The sequence below is a fragment of the Paroedura picta genome, chromosome 10 (genome assembly GCF_049243985.1).
Source record: "Paroedura picta isolate Pp20150507F chromosome 10, Ppicta_v3.0, whole genome shotgun sequence".
NCBI lineage: Eukaryota > Metazoa > Chordata > Lepidosauria > Squamata > Gekkonidae > Paroedura > Paroedura picta.
The window spans coordinates 62,050,432-62,070,919 of record NC_135378.1 but is presented as its reverse complement, the minus strand read 5'-3'; the positions used below and the strand labels follow the sequence as shown (position 1 = coordinate 62,070,919).

The window sequence follows — 20,488 nt, the reverse complement described above, 5'->3', positions numbered from 1 at the left end:
CGCCTGATTTGTTTTTTTTTGGGGGGGGGGGAGGGGGCCGGCATAGGTAGAGGAAATGACGGTTCGAAGCTCTGCAGGGAACAAGAGGGAATCTGCTTGAGCTTTGGCCCACGTGCTGCGCCACGCCTATGGAGAACCCCAGCGGCCGCGGTCGGCTTCGGAAGTGAGGGCTGTCGGCGACGCTCTGGCGTCTCTTGGGGCGGCGGGGGCTGCCCTGGGTCTGGCGCGTGGGTGAGCGGCGGCTCCTCCGCCCCGGCGGGCTCTTCCTCGGCATGGCTTCCACCTCCCGAAGGAAAAGCAAGGGGCGGCCGCCCCCCGAGAGCGCTTCCCCGCTGGCCTCGCACGGCGGCCTCCCGGCAGCTTCTTCGGTGCTGAGCTTGGCCGCCGCAGACTACCTGGAGAAAGGTGGGACCTTCCTGTAAAAGCCTCCTCTCCCCATGCATGTTATGCTTGCGACAGCCCTGAGAGGTAGGCTAGGCTGGGCGGGAGAATGGGTGCATCAGGAATGTGCTGTCCTCTGTCCTCTGTCTAATTTTACTGTTCTCCCTGACTCTGCACTTTGACTGCAGCAATTCACTGGCTCCCAAGTTCCCAGCCCTGTATTAGACTAACGTTTTTCAACCAAAAACTGTCACCCCACAATGATGTGGTTACAGGATACAGTTTATTTATTTAAACCTAGCCCATTGTATTTCTTTGGAGACAGCAATAAGTTAGCAAGACCACCCAACCTGCCCTGTTAAACAATTTACCCTCACCCAAATGTCATTTGAAATATAATTTTCTTGTGCTTCTTCCTGAGCGGGGCAGGTGATGGCCTCCTCTGCACCTGTTCTGGTATTCCAAGGGACTGGCCCTGCCACAGATGAAAGCCAGCAGTTTGTCCAATGAAATGCAAGGCCAAACCAGATGTACACCTGAGATCTCTGTGTTTGAGGTCTTTTATCTTATTAACAAGTAGCTCTCTGTGTGTGTACATTTGCATTGTAGTTGCAAGAGGAAGGAAACCTTTTCTAATGCAGAGCCAAACATCTTCATTTTATTTATTATGAGTCAGCCTTGTCAGGAAAGGGGGCTGATGTGATTTCTTTTTAAATAACAGCATGCATGCAGTAAAATGTTAAATCCAATGCTGATCGCAGTGCAATAGACATAAGAGAGCTAGAGGGGCCAATGAATAGCTGAAGTTGCCTTGAATGGAGTTAGAGCATTGATCAGTCTGCTGTCCACTCAGACAGGTGCTCCAGTCTCAGAGTCACATAATCTACTGCTTTGCAAAGTTTGAGTCCTGTGGCACCTTTAAGACCAATAAAGTTGTAAAGTTGACATTGGACTCAGACTTTGTTCTGCTGCGTTAGAACAACATAGCTGCCCACCTGAATCTGTGATCCACTACGAGTTGCTGGAGATTCCAGGGCCTGAACCTGTAACTATCTGTGTGTGAAGCAGATGTTCAGCTGCTGAACTATGATCCCACCCCATGCTTATTTAGCATAGGATCATTTCATACACCATCTGGACCTTCTGATTCTTTAATAGGCTTGTTTATATGTGATTCCATTTAATGACCCCTGGTAATGCAAGAACAAAGACACTGACGAAGGTGGTTGGGAACATGCAGTCACACTCACACTAATACTGGCCTGTCCCCCGATGCAGCCTGTGGTGCTAGTTTGGTCATTCTCAGATGAGCCTATCCTGCGGTTACCACATTTGTTCCTAGAGGAATGGAGCCAGTTGGAAGCAGCAGCCGTGCCTATTCCAGAACCAAAGACAGGTTTCCATGCCTCCCCATAATGCACATAGATTTCAATGGATTGAAATTTACACGGCTTCTGTCACGGATTTAGACAAACTATTTCTATAGCAAATTAAATATACCATTCTTGTTGAAGTCTGATGTGTAAAATAATGGATGTACTTGAAAAATGTTTACTTTTCTTTCATTTTAGCAGATGACAAAATTCCTAAAGCGTACAGAAAATCTCTTGTGCAGCTGGCCCTCAGCAGCATGAAATCAGGAAATATATGCATAGGGCGACCAGTCCTGCTTTCTGGTAAAAATGGAAAACAAGAGGTGAGACTAAAAACAACAACAAATTGGGCAGGGAAGAATTAAGATTCACTGAATGCATTAAACATCTTTCAAACTTGCTGTTTCTGATATGGCACATTTTTTTCCTGTGTGGTACTTTGTCACAATGATTTTTTGTATTGTAGAATATAGATATCCATGGATCTTTTTTTCCTTATATAAAAAGTGCTCATATCTTTAAATTAGGGAGCTATGCCTTTTTACAGTGAAGGGTTTATTCTGTCATTCTCAGTTCCATCCCTTTTCCCAGTCCACTCCTTAATCCTTCTCCAAAATTCTTGAGAGCCATTGTGGCATAGTGGACAAAATGTTGGATTTCCCTGGGTGACTCTTGGCTTGTCATGTTCTTTCAGCCTCACCCACCTCACTGGTGGCTGTGGTGAGAAAATGGGGGAGGGAGAGTGATATTCTAAGGCGCTTGGAGTTCCTGTTGGGGAAAGATGTAAATGATGTCCCTAAATAAACGTGAACCCCTCACACAAACACACACTCTCCTTGTCAGCTCTCCTGCTGCAGCTCCCTTGTCGCTCTCCTGCTGCAGCTACCGCATCTCTTTTTCTCATCCAGAAATTGGGCCATCAGAACTTAGCTGGGCAGCCCCAGCAATCATTTGTTTGCAGAGCTTCTGATCTTGTAATGGCTGTGTGCATGCATGGGCCTTGCCTCAGTGTGTATAGGTGCACTGCCTAATTAAAACGTGGACAAAAGAATGCAAGGTTTGTTCATTTCTAGTTACGTTTTGATGGTATATTGAATAGGTTTGTACTGCGTGGCCAGTTGAGGGCTTCCCCAAGGGAAAGATTGGCCTGAGCGGAGCAACAGAGAAAAACCTAAGAGTGGTAGCTGGTGACGTGATCTTTGTCCAGCCTGTGACTGGTGCTGTGGTGCAGGCAGAGGAAGTAGAGATGAAACTGAGGTATGTTGATCAACCTGCCTTGTCCAGAATCCCCTGAACCTGTGGTGCTGTGTGAGAAGGAGAGGTGTGTTTTATTGGATGTGTATTGTTTTACAGGTCTCGGTTTTCTACATGTTGAAATGGTGGTGTAGCAAATACCAGTCACATCAATTTTAAGCCCATGATAGAAAGTATGGGGAATGGTGCTTATTCTGACAGTAGGGTAGTCTGGCTGGACATTCAGAGACTCATGCTTAGGGGTTGGGGGTAGATGTCAACAGTGCAAGAGAAGTGCTCAGGTACGTTTGGAAGAGAGGTACAGCAGGAACAGCCCAAGGGTTGCATTTGAAGGGATGCTCTGATTGGGATATCTGGGATAAAGAGGACAACATTGTGTTAACTTTAGACTGATCCGGGGCGCTGCATTTTGAGGTGGCTAGAAATTGATCCTAAACGTTCAAACCAATTAACCTGATGTCCTCCTCATCAGATAATAGATAGGAAAATACTGTCTGTTATTGGGCTGAGAGCGCCCTCTGTTGTAATTTTATTTTAAGGATCTGAGAACCTCTCAGAGTGAAAGTTTTTAGAGGTGGATTTATCTGTTCAGTACACGTGGCACCTGCAGGCTCCATGAGAAATGTGTTCAGTTTTAATCCACATAGCAGACTCGGCTGTGCAGTGGAGTTACAGTGCAGTGAGATAGTTGCCCGGAGCTCATGTAACATTGTGCCTCTTCTTTTGTTGGACTGCTGATAAAGTACTAATGCTTATCAGACAGCCAGTTATGCAGGAAACGGGCATCTGGAAATAACCTAGATATCTTTTGGGATAGCGTTTTCCAAGTTCTGCAAGAAGTGAAGTAGTACATCAGAATCCTTTGTGTTTCAAGTTTGGGGATGTGTTTAGTAAATTTATACGCTTTTGTATGTCAGGATGCATATGATTAACGAAGCAAATACAACATTTTACTGGTAATGTAGATCAGGATAGGGTTACAATTATGAAGCATACGGTTCCAAGTTGTAAAGATGTAATCTTCTTATGTTTCCAGGGATAAAGATGCTGGCCTTAATTCTGAAGAATTGGCAAATAGTATTCTGAGAAATCTAGGTAAGTGCTCAAGTTTGTTTGCCTTTCTGTACAATATGCTGTTTTAAGAGATACTTTTAATTTTTCTTTTTAAAATCCCCAAATGAACTATTCTCATTTTCACCAAAAATGGTAACCCCTTTCCCATTTTCCTGAACAAATGACCGATTCAGTATGCGACTTGGGAAGTTTAGCATTCTCCAATTAATTAGTACTCTTGATTTTTGTAATAATAATAATGTAGTATAATAGAGAAGTAGAGGCTTGAAGCTTCACAACCTGACAGCTTTGTTTCTAGGTTCCAGTTGCTTTACTGTATGTTTTCCAAATGAAGACTAAGTTTAAAATGGTGCCATAGGTAGAACTGGCAACTGCATAGTACGGAAGGCTGCATGAGCTAATGATTTCCAGTTTTCCTGGTTCACGTACAAAATGGTGAACAGCCTAAACGTTCTCTGCTTAGGGCATCTCCTTTCATTCTTCTTTCTTACCCCTCTTCTCAGCACATTGTAGGAATTGAGGTTGCCAGAATGCCTGCTATTAACTACAAAGTATCCAGGACAGAGGGAAGGAGGGATGGAGAGGAGGAAAGGGGATAAATAGATGGCAAGTGTCTGGAGCCACCCCTTGCTCTCCTGGCCTGTGAATATCAGAGAGATGGTGGGGATCCCCATGTGTAAGAGGGTCCTTTTTCTCACCCGCTCCTCTTGTATAGCATGGATAACTGCTACTGCTCAGACCATTCCACTATTCCCTTGTTGTCAGTGGTTTGAGGCACTGACAGACAACCTGTGTGCATGCAATAATTGTCACACATACACCTCTCCCTGCCTGATAACTCTCCAGGCTGGCCAGGTGGTTTATACAGGGATAAACAGTAAAGTGCTTGGGTAAGAAGCTTTGGGTTATAGTCTAACGTCTCTCAAAAGAAAAAAAAGGTCACCATTCACTATCTATTTTCTAGGAACATAGTTGCACTGAAAAAGGATATCAAAACATTAGCAGCAGTTTTACAAAAATAATAAAAAGAAACAAATTCATGAGGCTTAACTAGGCTCCAGGAACCATCGCTTTTACCTTGGCATTTCTTTCAGAGGATTGGATGCAAGCAAAGGTGGAACTTCATTCATTCATTCATTCATTCATTCATTCATTCATTCATTCATTCATTCATTCATTCATGATGCAGTCTGTTTTACAGACTGTTTTATGTAAGGTTCCTTGTTATAATGTAAACCGCCCTGAGCCTCCGGGGAGGGCGGTATAGAAGTATGATAAATAATAATAATAATAATTCATTCATTCATTCATTCATTCATTCATTCATTCATTCATTCATTCATTCATTCATTCATTCATTCATTCATTCATTCATTCGCCACCCTCCCCCAATGCTCAGGTCAGTTCACATAAAATAGAAACAATGCAGATAACTTAGATTAACAATAATGAAGAGATAACAACAAGCAACGTAGAACAGTAGAAAAATATGGAAAACATTAAATTAACTCATACTGATAGCCCAGTGGGTTGGGTGGAATTGTAGTGGGTGCCATGGGAGGGAGGCTCAGGGGGATGGCCCTTGGGAAGTGGTGATTCAGTTCGACCTCAACCAGATGCCTGGTGGAGGAGCTCCCTTTTGCCGGCAGCGTGGAATTGTTCAAGTTCCACTTTGAAATGAAAGCTGGTTGATGTAGAGACCACTGCATTTCTCTCCACCCCTTCCTTTGGCTTTTGTACCTTTTCCAGAGTGTGCTAAGTTTTTAAACTCTTTATTTCCTATCTTTGAGGGTTCCTTTTAGTCTATCCTGAAATCAGGGCTCAGTCCCCATGTTTCCCACCATTTACTTTTACCCAATCACAACCGGTGATCAGATGGTTATCACAGTCCTGCCTATTAGTTTTCATTAACGGGAATCATTTCTTCTCTGTCTGAAGTCCGAAGATTTTATTGTTTGGTTCCCAGGTTAATGGGGCCCGGCTCTTGTGCATTTCCTCATCATAATAGGAAGTAGTTTTTCCTTCTATCATCTCCTTCATGTTTCCCCGTCTGGATATCCACTACAATCTTGTCATGTAAGCTAGGGTGATGTGGGTGGAAAATAGGATTTGGTGGGATGCCTAGGATCCCATGGTATACCTCATGGCACCATAGTGTTCTGTGGAATGATTTATCCTCAAAGTATCTGTTCCTGGTAGAATGTGAAGTGAGCTCCACTTCACTGATAGTGAATTAACATATATGTTTACATTTTAATCAGAGACTATTGGGAGCATTTGATTTGAGTGTTAACAATCCCTTTCTTCCCCTCCCCCTTTTCTGCAGATGGAAAGATTGTTTTACCAGGCAATGTCCTGCAAGTAATTTTCTACGGGAGAAGTTGCAACCTGATGGTAACAAAAGTGAAGGGGACAGATGGGGTTCTGCTTAAAATGCAAGGTGGCTCCATTTTTAAGCAGGAGTCATCAATGGAGAATTCAAATTTGGACTCCAGTGATATAGACTTGTCTATGCAACTTGGCAAACTAGCCCTAGGAGACTGTCACGGAGCATCCACCAGCACCCCATGTAAGCATCTGGATCTCAGCGTATCGGTTGATAATTCCGTAGAAACCGTGACATGCAGTGAAAACACAGCAGAGAGAGACTCATTCGGTGATAATGCTGCCACCTCCATTCCTCATTCTGCGTCGACAGCATTAAGTGAGCAATTCCCGACAGATGGAGCAATGCTGCAGACTGATGAAAGAGGAGCGCCCCTGAACTATGATACCTTTTACTTCATTTCTGCAAGAACTAGGATAAATTTCATTGAATCTCAGGCGAAAGTAATGGAAGAATGTAATCCTGAACCAAAGGTGACCTATGATTCAATAGGTGGACTCTGTAACCAGCTAAAATCCATAAGAGAAATGATTGAACTTCCCTTGAAGAATCCTGACCTGTTTAGAAGTTATGGTAGGATGTCTCTGAAGTGGACCTCTCAGTTACAAATTACTGTTGTTCATTATCTTAAATTGTTCCCTCATGTAGGCCACAGACCAGTTTCAAGTTCTTTCGTGGTAGTACAGCTTTTTTCATTGCTTCTTACTTGGGAGGTGCTATGTCTTGGTTGGCAGTGCACACAGAAGGTCCCATGTCCCATTCTTGGCATCTCCAGTTAAAAGGATCAGATAGTAAGTAGGTAAAAGACCTGAAATCCTGCTGCTGCCTGTCAAACTTTGGTAGAACAGTAGTCTGATGCAGAAAAAATGTGCATCTCGTTTTTGTGTACCTTGAATAACTCAAGGTAATCTCGGCTAAATCTTGTAGTGTCCCTATTCTTTGGCTTTAACTTTATGAATTATTGAGCTGTATGGATAGATGGAGCCTCTCATGGCGCAGAGTGGTAAGCGGCAGAAATGCTGTCTGAAGCTGTCTGCCCATGAGGTTGGGAGTTCAATCCCAGCAAGCCGGCTTAAGGTTGACTCAGCCTTCCATCCTTCCGAGGTTGGTAAAATGAGTACCCAGCTTGCTGGGGGGTAAACGGTAATGACTGGGGAAGGCACTGGCAAGGCTACCCTGTATTGAGTCTGCCATGAAACCACTGGAGGGCGCCACCCCAAGACATGACCCCGTGCTTGCATAGGGGATACCTTTACCTTTTTATGGATGGGTGGATCTCAGGTATATATATAAAAAATAAACTAATGCCTATATTTTCAACATCATGATTCCATTGAATGGAATGATAAATGATAAATGAAATGCTCTCAAGTTCTCAACTTCTTATTCAACATCTGTTTTTGTTATCAGATGTTTTGGGAGTATTAAATTGGCTATACATTTTGAGCTGGTTCTTTTTCAGGGAAGGACAGCGGAAGGTATTCACCATTTAATTCGAACTTCACTGTTCCAGGAAGATTCCTTCTGATCTTTTTTTCTTATTGTTATAAGATCCACTGTAACCATGTGGACAGGATTTCACATAGACAAGTAACCATGTAGTGACTCAGAGGTCAATGTGATGACCATACTGATGGAATCTTGAATGGCAAGGACATTTGTATTGTTCAACATATTGTTATTAACAATGACTGATATGCTTGAAGTACAGATTTCTTCTTTTCAAGATTTTTCAATAAGATGGCATGATTCAGACAACACTAAGCATTTTAAAGCTTATTTTTGTTTCAGTGATAGAATTAAATGCATATGGCTCTCTCATTGAAATCAATGAGATTTTAAAATGCTTAACTTTGGTCTGATTGTTATGGAACTATGCAGCAATTCAAACCTAATGCCATGCATGTTACTTGATCAATGGATTTTACTCCTGAGTAAGTTTGTATAATGTTCCAGCCTTAGAGTTTCATCTGAATATTACAAACATGATGTTGTTATGGACATCTGGAGGACCACAGGTTGACTACCCCTGCATTAAAGAACCAAACAGTATATATCTATTAAAGATACAAGTCACATTAAAGATGGCTATCCTCTGAAACTGTGTTGGTTTGTGGTAGAACAGTTAGATTTTTGTCTGATAGGGTGGCTAGATTCAAATCTTTGCCTGATGCAGGAAGCTTATACCCTGAAAAACAATGATCTCTAAAAGTTACTAAAATCTGTTTTTTGTACTTAACAAAAAATTACGTAAAAAACAAGTCATGTTCTTGAAATATGTCAGTAACAAAAATATTTTAATGCTGTTGTCTTCCTTGAATGTGTTGGTGATGTAGGAAAAAAGGGCATGCCATGATATTATCAGGGATATGAACTATGTAGTTTCCTGTTGCACAACTAATTTTTAAAAATTGTGTCAATTTGTAACAAGTTCTTCCTTAGTATATGGTGCAGATATAAACATGAACTCTTCTTCTCTGCTTCTCTGTCTCTTTCAAGGAATCCCACCACCCAGAGGAGTGCTGCTGTATGGCCCCCCAGGTACTGGGAAGACCCTGATAGCCAGAGCAGTAGCAAATGAGGTTGGAGCTCATGTCACTACAATTAACGGACCTGAAATTATAAGCAAGTAAGTTCTGCCTAATTTTATTCATATCTGTTGTGTTAACCCTGTGCTTCCAACAGCAATTGCTAGCTGCTGAAAAAGCTACTTAAAAGCAAGGAATCCTGCCTGGAAATAGTTCTGCTTCTGCAAATGGAATCGAAGGAATTGTTATTAGCTACTGACTTCTTATATGGAAGTTCATGTGGCAGTTTGCATTATGTCCCACTTTGAACGATTGCCTGGATAAATGCCAGCACCTGTGTGATGTCACGATACTCTGTTCTGCTGCCCATTCCAAGGAACGAATGGTTTAGCACCTCATAACAACCCTATGAGATGTGTTAGATACTAGTTTAGTAGAACCTTAGAAACCAGTGAGATTTTTGAGACAAGAGCTTTCTAGAATCAGAGTTCCCTTTGTCAGATAAGCTCATACTCTGAAACTCTTGTTGGTCTCTATGGTGCTGCTCAAATCTAACTGTTCTGCTGTAGAGCAACTTTGCTAACCCCTGAAACTAGATTGAGAGACTGACCCATTGTGTTTCATCACTGAGTAGTGATCTGAACCTTTGTATTCCTGAACTTGGTCTAATAGTAGCCATTATGCAGCAGAATAGCTAGTCACCTTGCTTTCAGGTGGCACAAATGTACGTATTACTGAAGAACAGGCAATGATCTTTAATGGAGCCATTGCAGTAAGATCCCAGGTGCAGAAATAGCTTTATTCGTCAAATTTTAAGAATTGTCATTTCCATTGTAACTCTTGAATCTTAAAGGCCTCTTGACTGTATAATAAACTAACAGCTCCATTGACTCCAGCTGTTTTTGATTCTGTTGCAGGTTTTTTGGAGAGAGTGAAGCCAGACTGAGGCATATCTTTTCAGAAGCTGCTTTATGGTATGTTTTTGTCTTCTTAGAGAAGTTACTTCCGATCCCAGGTGGTTCAAGGGGTTAAGCCTCCCATATAGACCATTGAAGGTCTTGGTTCAGATCCTGAGGTCTTTATAAGAATACTCAGGCAGAAATAGAGGTTTATAAGCTAATGACTGTTGTGATAAGGAGATTTTTCTCCCTCTTTCATTGACAAATTGTAGGTTCAGGTCAGATGACTGGAAGTACTTCTTCAGTCAATGCCTAATTAACTTACTGAACTTACCAACAAAAGATACGGTGATACCTGAAATAGCATTTTGAAAACAATGGTTACACAGCTTTTTTGAAGTTAAGGTTTGTCAGTGATCCTTCATGGCTACATGGAGTCTCCCAGGGTCAGTATTGCCTTGAATGGCAGATTGTGAGGGTAAACAATGTGGAAGAAGGACTGTTTCCTTTATTCTTTTTTTGTGTGGGCTTTCAGGCAGATCTGCTGGCCACAGCCTAAAATGCTTGATTTAATCCAGCAGGGCTGTCCTTGCATTCTTAAATCACACTGTTTGTTTGCAGTGTGGATATTTTAGGCTCATGTTCAAGGTCATTAGAAAACCCTGAAGACTCTCTGTAACAGGCATTTTTGCCTGGCTAGAGAAGAGCTCAGGGATAGACGCACTTCAATAAATATTGCACACTTGTTGCATATTAACAAGTGTGTTGCTGCTGTTTGATACTGTGCTTGGGTTTTTAATGCTAATATTTTGTTTTCCTTTTCAGTCAACCGTCCATTATATTTATTGACGAAATTGATGCCCTCTGTCCCAAACGGGAAGGAGCACAGAATGAAGTTGAGAAAAGAATTGTGGCTTCATTATTAACATTGATGGATGGCATTGGATCAGTAAGTAAAACGGTGTCTATAGAATTACTACGGTGTGGCTGACCCTAAATATTATTATTTTTTAATTTTATTATAATATTCTCGCTGCTCCCAGCAAGCCAACTCGTGGTGGGTTACACAATAAAACCCCACAATAAAAGAACTTTAATATCACTATTAAAACTATATATGTCTATCCCGATGACGAAATATCCCCCCCACAGCCACTATAGCTCTTGCCTCCTTCAGAAACTATTTGTATAGATTTGCTACAGCACTGCTTTCGAAGTTCCGAGTGGTAACTTTCTGTAGCATCCGATAGCCTTTATTGGCATACAGAAGACAGTCTAGTTTATGACTGCCATGCTTCAGCGTATATGTATGGAAGAAAGTATGGGGTAATAAAAATCTAATAAATGAATGTCATGGCCTTGAGACTATGGTGGAAGCTGCTGGATCAATTCAAGCAGGTGGTGAGTTGCTTGGGATTACACTGCTGAAAGTTGATCCCATCTGGATTTCACTGGCACCCCTAACTATTGTAGGAAGTAGCTTTCTCCTTTGTAGAGATGAGGGCTGTCTGGAATGTTTCTGATTACCACAGCTGAACTCAGGCTGAAGATCAGCTGAGGCAGTATTGGAGCACCAGCAGCTTTACTGTCTTTGTGTGCTTCTTTTGTTTTCGATATGCATGTTGCTTCAGAATTCTTATGTCAGTCTTTAACACTGTCTTAAAAAATTAAGGCCAGCAAGTATTGTGGCTGAGTGGAAATCTGAACCCTAGGTCTTCCATATCTAAAGAGACATACTCTATTATACCTCAGGGGCTTGACTGTCGGCTTTCAGAAACCTATTTTATATTATTCATTTAGGAAGGCAACGAAGGGCAACTCTTGGTACTTGGAGCCACAAACCGGCCTCATGCGCTTGATCCAGCGCTGCGTAGACCTGGACGTTTTGATAAGGAGATAGAAATTGGTGTTCCCAATGCTCAAGACAGGCTTGACATCCTCCACAAGCTTCTTAAGAAGGTTCCTCATTCATTATTGGCAACAGAATTGGTTCAGTTGGCTGACACTACACATGGATATGTAGGGGCAGATCTAGCGGCATTATGCAAGGAAGCAGGTAAGCATAACAGAAGCACGGTTTGAGTTGGCATCTGTGCCCCTGCTTGATGAGTTGATCTAGTTTGAATGCATTTGAAAATTATTATGAATTCTTGGTTATATTATATGGGTTTCGTTGTATTGCATGCTACAGTGTGACCGCACCAGTCTGTAGGAAGGGCTCACAACGTGGTGGTAAAGTTTGGCTGTTCAATTTTAAACTTCCAACTCTGGACAAATGAGAGAGAATTGTAATCTGTTTTGCCTCTTTCTACGAATGATGAACACATAATCCACCAGGACTATAAGGTTGATTCAATTGATTAATCAATGAAACTTCAGTATTTATTTAGAAAATGTGTGCGTTGCTTTTTAGAATCTGCTCTAGATCACTCACAACTAAACAATGCCACCTGATAAATAGAAGCAATAAATTATACCAGGGCACAAAAGCCGCTTAACGGCACAGTCTAAAATTATATAGATAAAACAAGCCTCGGGCTCGCAGCAGACCATAAAATAAGTGAAAAAGATCCTTCAGTGTGACCCAATTTTAATTGTGAGGTTGTTGTTGAGGCACAGTTGTTCATTATTATGAGTCTACTTTGGTTTGTGAAAGATGAATTGTTTCAGGCCTTTTCTTTGAACATTGAGCAGCAGCTTGTGATGTTACTTGTAACTGAACACATATATAAGTGTATCTATTCAGTGGCAAATGACCAACAAAAAAACCTTAGGAGCAGTCCTATTCATCCCCAGAATATCACTTGGGAATACATCTCATTGCCTCATATTTATTTAATTCCCTTGTAATCAGTGGGGACTCAAAAGCAGCTTCAATCGTTCTCCTCTCCTCCATTTTATCCTCACATCAACCCAGTGAGGTAGCTTAGGCTGAGGCTGTGTGTCAGGCCCAAAGTCACCAGCAAGCTTCCATGGTGTAAGTAGGGATTGAACCTATGGTTCCCAGATACTCTACCACACAGCCTGTCATGTTTCTTGTATGCCGTGAAATAACAATTAGATTTTGAAACGACAAGCAAGGTGGATCGGAATAAGCAATCTGTAGTTATGCTGGAAATGAAAAGTGGGCATAAAGAGCCATATCGTGGTTGCTTTACAGGTAGCACAAAATTCCCTAGCAGTCAGAAGGGAAAGGCAACTGAATCTTCTTTATAAAGAAGGATCATTGTAATTGCCTATTATATTGGGGTGATGACATCTAGTGGTAGAAGATGAGTTTTCACCCATAACGTTAGCACTTTTTATCCCATATATGAGTAAAAGCAAGAGGATTTAGAAATCCTGCCACATTGAACAACCTACATTTCAACAAGTATAGAATATTTTTGTTTAATTCATAGAATACGAACTGGCATGTACCAAGACATATGTCTGAATCTTTAAAATTATTGACAGTGCTGTTTAGATGTGTTGTTACAATTATTTTCTGAAACATATTCTGTCCTTTAGTCACCCCCCCCCAGATTCTTTTTTTAGATGTATTTTGTTTCCAAAAAAAGAGTAAAATGGCTTTGCTTGGGAAGATGTTGGGGATTAAGCCTATCACTGTTGTTCAGTTTAAATGTTATGAATTTTGATTTGAAGTCCAGAGAGGTAAATACTCATTTTATGTATAGAATAAATTCTTGCCATTAAAAGGTTGCATATTAGTGGTTTGGATCCATTCCTAATTTTGACACACAGTGGGCGCTAGTAGGTTGGCACTGGGTTCTGCTGCTGAGCTGTAGTGCATTATACTGATTCTGCTGTCCATGCAGAAATGCCTCCACTTATATTTCAGAGATTTTCAGATTTGACCTTAGTCCTGTGGTATTTTGGCACTGTCACAGTGTCAGTGGTTCTGCTGGGCACATTGCATGGACTCTGCTGCTGACATTGCAGCTGCCCCCCCCCCTTCCCATTCTATTGCAGAGATTCTCTGAGATACTCTGTTGGGCTTGTTTTGCCTTAACTATTATGATTTAAAACCCCTATTTCCCTTAAAACCAACAATTAAAAAGCTACCCAACAACTGGTGGCAACTGAGGAATCAGGGAGAGGATGACCCCCCACTGATGGCATTTGGTGGGATAATCCACCTTTGGAATATTTTCCCCTCATTGGAAACAATGGAGGATGGGGACACCTTCTTTAGGTGCCCATAGCATTGGACTCCCTGGTCCAATCTTTTTGAAACTTGGGAGTTGTTTTGAGGAGAGGCACCAGCAGTTACATTGCAAATTTGGTGCCCTTACTTCAACCCCCTGCCCCCCCCCCGAGACCATTGAATATTTCCTAGGTTAGATTTGCTACTGACTTTAATGATAACCATAGGTTATAATACACTAAATAAAATTCAGAATTCCTGAATATTTGCCAAATCTGAATACCATTGGGATTTGGGAATATCAGGAAATACTGATATTTTTTTGGATCCAGTATACATGAATAAGAAAAAAACCTCAAATATATTTCTTGCATGCCCCTAATGTGAACACTTGTCCCTGGAAATAATAGATAGCAATGACACTAAACACTTGAATGAAAAATTGTACTAAATGAGCACCCATAAACTGCATTGAAATGTCCTGACAATTGAGACTTGTCACTCTGCCATTTTTCTTCTATGTCTTTTCTTGTCCTTTATTCCTTTTTTATTAGCTGCCAGGATGATGGTGACTTCCCCCCCCCCAGTAGTAGAGAGGCTATGGCTCAGTTGTGATGCATGCAGATAATCCCAGGTCAAATGTTCAGCTTCTTCAATTAAAGAAATAGGTAGTAGCAGGGGATGTGATAGGCCTCTGCCAATCAGAGTAGATGAGTAGATGATACTGAACTTGATAGATAGATAGATCAGTGGTCTGACTTGGTATAAGGCAGATTTATATACAGTACTTGCATCCTCACTGAATAAAAAAAACCCCAGTCTTCCAACTGAAATAAAATGTTCAATATATAAACCTGGACTTTCTTTTAAAAAAAGAGAGACAAGGAAGGGCATGTAATCCAGATCTTTGTTACAATGAAAAAGTAGCTAGATTTATATCAGTATTGTGAGCCATGAGAAAACTTGGTAACCCTGGCAAGCTATCGTTTTCCTGTCTTTCTGCCATTTCCTGTTGGGCTGTGTGTTGATCTGAAAGGTATTCATGCAGTATTTTCAGAATTCAACACATATCCAGTTTTTACCACCGCTGAATGGTAACATGTCTGTGTTCTCTTATGATCATGTTGCTGTTCCAGTTAAGTATTCACAAAGGCTTTTATTTTGTGTTTATAATAAACAGAGACTACGACTGCATTTTTAAAAAGAAAATATGAAAACGTATGGAACTTTAATTAGGCAGTAAGGATATGAATGGAATAAACAGTTTTGAATATAGTAGGATGCTTAGCAACAAAGGCTTTCCAAATATAGCAATTCATTAGAAACGTATCCTTCTAAGGCTGTCTGGAGGTTTCAAGCAAGATGGATATAAATATAACTTTATTTCTTTGGGACTTGAGAAGGGCTGTTTTGTTTATAGAGAAAGGAAATACTGGCTTTCAAAATATTAATGCTTATCTTCATAGTGACATTGGCTGCAGAATGCAGATAAAAATGCCCCTTCCTTTAAATAAATTGGGGAAATGAATAATGTTTTGACTTAAATGTTGGTTATCTGGTAGTGACAGCAAAGATGTTACATTGTGCTGAAGTATTGGGTTGGGCCTTAGTAAGTGCTGGAAAGCTGTTCTTGGGATAAGGGTCCTTACGAACAGGACTGGAAGTGGTACATTGAAAAGAGGGAATTGCCCCTAATCCCTGCCTCCGTCATAGAAGCACTGTGCAGAAGACAAAGGAGATGGTTTCTTCTGGGTTTGCCTTTAGTTGCTTCTCATTTTGTTCCTGAAGCTTCTGTGCCCAGTTGCTGAAGGGCGGAGAGATCCATTCCATCAATACTTCCATTCCCAGTCCATAGCATCTAAACCACTGAGTTTTTCCAAGTCAAAATCAATAGTATGTTGTGCAGATTTTAGTTATGGGGGATTTCAGTGTCCATGTGGAGCTGCTGTCCTCTGGAAATGGCCAAGACTTCGTAATATCCATGATAGCACTAAGGCTTTCACAGTTTGTTGCAGTCCACCCCCTGAATCTGATCTTCGGTGTGGGGTCGAAAGTGGATCTGGTAGTAGTGAATCCCATGTCATGGCCAGATCATTGTGCTCTGAAGGCCTGATTCTATATGCCACCACCTCCCTGTGTGGGCTACAGGCATTTCTGGGCCCACCCGCATAGACTTACGGATCCTGATGGTTTCCTGAATGCTCTGCGGGAGCCAATGCCTCCTGGCGAGTCATTGGATAAGCTGGCCAATGACTGGTATAGTTGGATGTTGGCCACCATTGATGAGATTGCTCCCTGACATTCTCTCTGCCCTCCCCTCAAAGACTCCCTGGTATATGGAGGAGCTACACCAGAGGAAACATGAGCTAAGAAGTCTTGAGTGAGTTTGGAGGAAGACTTGTGATGAAGCTTTGAGAACATCTTATAGGGCACTTCGGATAGCCTGTAAGATGGTGGTGAAAACTGTGAAGCATGAATTCTTTGCGGTGTCCATCATGCCCACTAGCTCACATCCAGCACAGCTGTTTAGGGTACTTCAATCTTTAACTGTCCTTGAGGGAGGGCAACAAAATAATAGTCATTGGATATTAGCTGTGAGGCTTTTGTGAGCTTCTTCGTTGATAAAATCTCAATGCTCCATTGTGACCTCCCCCCTCCCCCCAACTATTGATACAGGCCCATCATCTGCCTTGGAAGGGAGGATTTTATGACTGCAGATGGTTCATGCTGACTGAAGTGAATAGGTTGCTAGCATAAGTGAGGCTGACCACTAGACCCCTGCCCCTCATGGCTTCTTAAAAGGAGCGATGAGAGGATAGTAGACCCCCTTCGGGAAATAATCAACCTCTCCTCCTTCTCAATGGGGTATTCCCTTGAGGGCTGAAGGAGACAGTAGTCCAGCTCCTGCTAAAGAAACCATCCCTGGATCTGTGCAACCTGGTCAACTACTGCCCTGTCTCACATTTGGCATTTCTGGGGAAGGTGGTTGCAGACCAATTACTAGCATACCTAGAGGAAGCTTCAGTCTTGAATCCATTCCAGTCTGGCTTCTGGATCATGCAGAGTCACCTGAAATGTAACCCTTCAAAGACAAGGTCCTGTGGCTGAGTAAAAGAGGCCTAGGCAAGGAAGTGCACTTGCCCTGCCTGAATGCACTTGCCCAGCTTATGACTGTGCACCAGGCAGGAATCTGAGTGTTATCTTTCATGCCTCCCTTATTGTGGAGGTGCAGATCACAAGAGTAGCATGGTTGGCATTTTTCAATCTTCACCAAGCCAAAATACTTGCGCCCCACCTGGCCCCAGAGCACCTAGTTGCAGTGATCCATATGATGGTCCCTCTAGACCAGACTTCTGTAACTCACTCTACTCTGGCCTGCCCTTATCCCTGACCCAGAAATTGCATCTGGTCCAGAATGCAGCTGCCTTGGTCCTCACAGGAACAACTTGGACCAAGTTGTCCAAGCTGCTTGTGCTTTAGCAGCTTAAATTGTACAGGTTTTCATAATCTTGTCTATATCTGACTTTTGACCAGAAAAAATGTTATTTCTTCCTTCCTTTTGTTTTGGTTCAATAAAAAGACCAGCAGCCTTGAGGGAAAGGAATGAAAAACACTCCTCATGGTTACTGTAAACAGCCAGAAGGGTTGAGACTGGATTAAAACAGATGGAAACAACTAGGAGGACTTAATGAAAACTGGGATTTGGGTGGGATGCCACCCCTAAGTGTTTCTAGAGGAGGTAGAAGCATCCTTAAATTAATTGCATTTGATTATTCTTTTTAAGCTGCCTTGGAAATCCTTCTGGATGACAAATTGGGATAAAATAACATCAATAAAATATGCACACATAGTTACGAAGGTGGCATCTAGCAAGGAAATGTTATAGCATTAGGGTGGTTTTATTTAGTTATATAAAACCATATATGTTTAACCTTTTCATTCAATTTCAAGCAGTATACGATAAATATTACTAAAAAGATAGACTGCATTAAAAATCAGATCACTAAAACACATTTTGGAACAACTCTCCTGTGTGAGCCAAAGACCAATCAGTTGTCCAAGAACTCTTCATCAATTGACAGAAGTGCTTTGAAATAAGATTGTTTCACAATCCCTCCTAAATACTGTCAGTATGACTGCTTTCTATATATCCTGTGGCAAACTGTTGCAAAGTAGGGAGTTTGTGATGGAAAATGTTCTACATATTATGGAGAATGTATGCACTCTCTTGGTTGAGGGACAAATAGAAGAAATTGAGAGGATGATGAAAACTGGCACTGGGGTTTGTACCATGTAAAGTGATCTTGGAGATGTTTTGGCTCCAGGTCATGAACATCTTTTAAGGTAAGAGCCAGAATCTTGAATTGAACCTGGTACCCAAATGGTAGCTAGTGCAATTTTTTAAAGCAGTGTACCAACAACACATACTACCTCTATATAGGTTTCTGTGTTCTTGTTGAAACTTCAGTGTCAGAACCACACAGAGTACTTGACAACAAGATTATTGATGAACCTGGATAGATCCTCTGAATTTAACATGAAGGAGAACTTCTGAATGAGATATAACTAAAAAGCTTTTTTGTCCCCTGGGCTACTGGCCTAGAACATCTCCTTTTCCATACAGCATCTTTCCTGTCTCATCTGGATTTATTTTCAGCTTGACCACTATATCCAAACACTGGCTTTGGGTAGTCATTGCTACATCTGGAGGCTTAGTTAACAAAATACAGAGTTGTGTGTCAATAAGCATGTTGAGGATACACAACCCAAAACATAGATGATATCTTTTAACGTTAAAAATAAAAGTATAATTTAGAATATAGAATTATGAAGGCACCTAAAGTCTCAGGACATGGTTTGACATCTGTATATACTTCTTGGGTATAGGGGCTTGCATTTTTTTTTTAAAGCATTTTTCAGATTGGGCTTGAAAGTTTTTTTATACTTCCCAAAAAATCTTGAATCACAATAACCTAAGAAGAAAGATACCTGTTTTTTAAAAACCCAGCCTGTCCCTGAGGCTGACTTGGCTTCTCCTGCAGGTTTGAACCACGCTGCAGGAGAAGCTGGCCTCATCTGTGTGTGACAGGGAAGTCTCTCCTTGCTGCCTGCAAACTTGGTTGGGAGCTCTTGGCTCCTGCCACACCAGGTAATCCTGGGCTGGCTTCTCTTGCAGCTCAGATTAAACTGAGCTGCAAGAGGAACCAGCCACAAATGAGGCAGCACGGAGCTCTCTGCTTCTGCTGCCCCCAGCTGATCTTCAGTATAGTTGAATATATCCCAATAAAAAAGTCAAATTTATTTGTACTCAGCTATACCAGTAGCTGATCAGATTCCTTGATCTCTATTTGGCTTGAATAATGGCTGGAAAATACTGGTGAAGTATTTTGGGGGTATTTTTTCAGCTCAGTGTATGCCAAATTCAAACTCTTAGTGTATATACATTCAAAACAGATTTGCTTTTGTGGACCATAGCTGTAACGTATGCTTGTGGGTTGTTTTTAAGAACACCAGTCTGGAGAGATTGCTTTAATGTAGCAGTAATGACATCTGGATGCTGATGCTTGAGGGAATTTGTGTAAGCCAAGATGGAATGCAGTGTTGAACTTATATTCATCTCTGGAAAAATCCCTTCTTTTGGGTTCCATTCTTAAAAGAACAACTTAAACTGAGCAAGAGAAACCAAACTTAGAGAAAGGCTTGAACGTAGCAACTTGCATGCTAAACTGGAAGTATGAGTGGCTTTGTATTTTCACTCTCTTGTTAAATGTCCAAAGCAGGTACTTGAGCATCATCTCCACATGAAGATTTTCTTGTATCTTGTCCTGGCACAAACATTATACTGCAGGAGAGATGGGTGAACCTTCACTGTCTAAGCTGATGAAGAACCATAAAAAAGAAATATGAGTGACAGTCTCTAGCACATAAGTTATTGCGTTCAAAACCATTCTTACCATTACTATTTTAAGCATAACATAAGGATGCTGTACACTTTCCATTAATCTGAATGGGCTTCTCCCTATTTCCTTCCAGTGTTCATTTAAAATGCAGGGATTCCATTCTATTACATTTCTATTCTGCCCTTCCTCCATGGGCTCATGGTATTCCCTTCAACTTCAGAGTTATTAAGTGGTGCTCCAGATTGGTGCTCCAGTTTTAAGTGGTGTTCCAGACTGGGACCATTACTTGGCACATGTTATTTTCAGTAGGAGAGACTTAGTCAGGGGTAATCAAACTGCGGCCCTCCAGATGTCCATGGACTACAATTCCCAGGAGCCCCCTGCCAGCAAATGCTGGCAGGGGGCTCCTGGGAATTGTAGTCCATGGACATCTGGAGGGCCGCGGTTTGACTACCCCTGGACTTAGGTGCATTTGTTACACTGTGAAAGCCTTTTCAGCAGTGCTGCTTTCTTAAATTTGGTGGATACTGTTACTAAGGTCAGGCA

General features: G+C 41.6%; 1 protein-coding gene across 9 annotated transcripts in view; it reads left to right on the top strand.

Annotated features, from left to right (window-relative positions):
* The first annotated feature begins 78 nt into the window (after nucleotides 1-78).
* Nucleotides 79-20,488, top strand: part of AFG2A (AAA ATPase AFG2A) — a 161,705-nt gene continuing 141,295 nt past the window's right edge. For 3 of the 9 annotated variants that reach the window (XR_013224823.1, XM_077300360.1, XM_077300359.1), the window contains exons 1-9: nucleotides 79-405; nucleotides 1,953-2,077; nucleotides 2,854-3,011; nucleotides 4,045-4,103; nucleotides 6,409-7,041; nucleotides 8,968-9,097; nucleotides 9,914-9,970; nucleotides 10,721-10,844; nucleotides 11,696-11,951. Coding sequence is in view for 8 of the 9 variants with exons in the window: in XM_077300360.1 (XP_077156475.1) it covers nucleotides 273-405; nucleotides 1,953-2,077; nucleotides 2,854-3,011; nucleotides 4,045-4,103; nucleotides 6,409-7,041; nucleotides 8,968-9,097; nucleotides 9,914-9,970; nucleotides 10,721-10,844; nucleotides 11,696-11,951 (1,675 nt within the window). In the remaining variant the exon portion in view is untranslated. Of the gene's footprint in view, nucleotides 469-1,952; nucleotides 2,078-2,853; nucleotides 3,012-4,044; nucleotides 4,104-6,408; nucleotides 7,042-8,967; nucleotides 9,098-9,913; nucleotides 9,971-10,720; nucleotides 10,845-11,695; nucleotides 11,952-20,488 lie in introns of all 9 variants that reach the window. The other 6 variants (XM_077300356.1, XM_077300355.1, XM_077300357.1 and 3 more) reach the window with 6 other exon arrangements.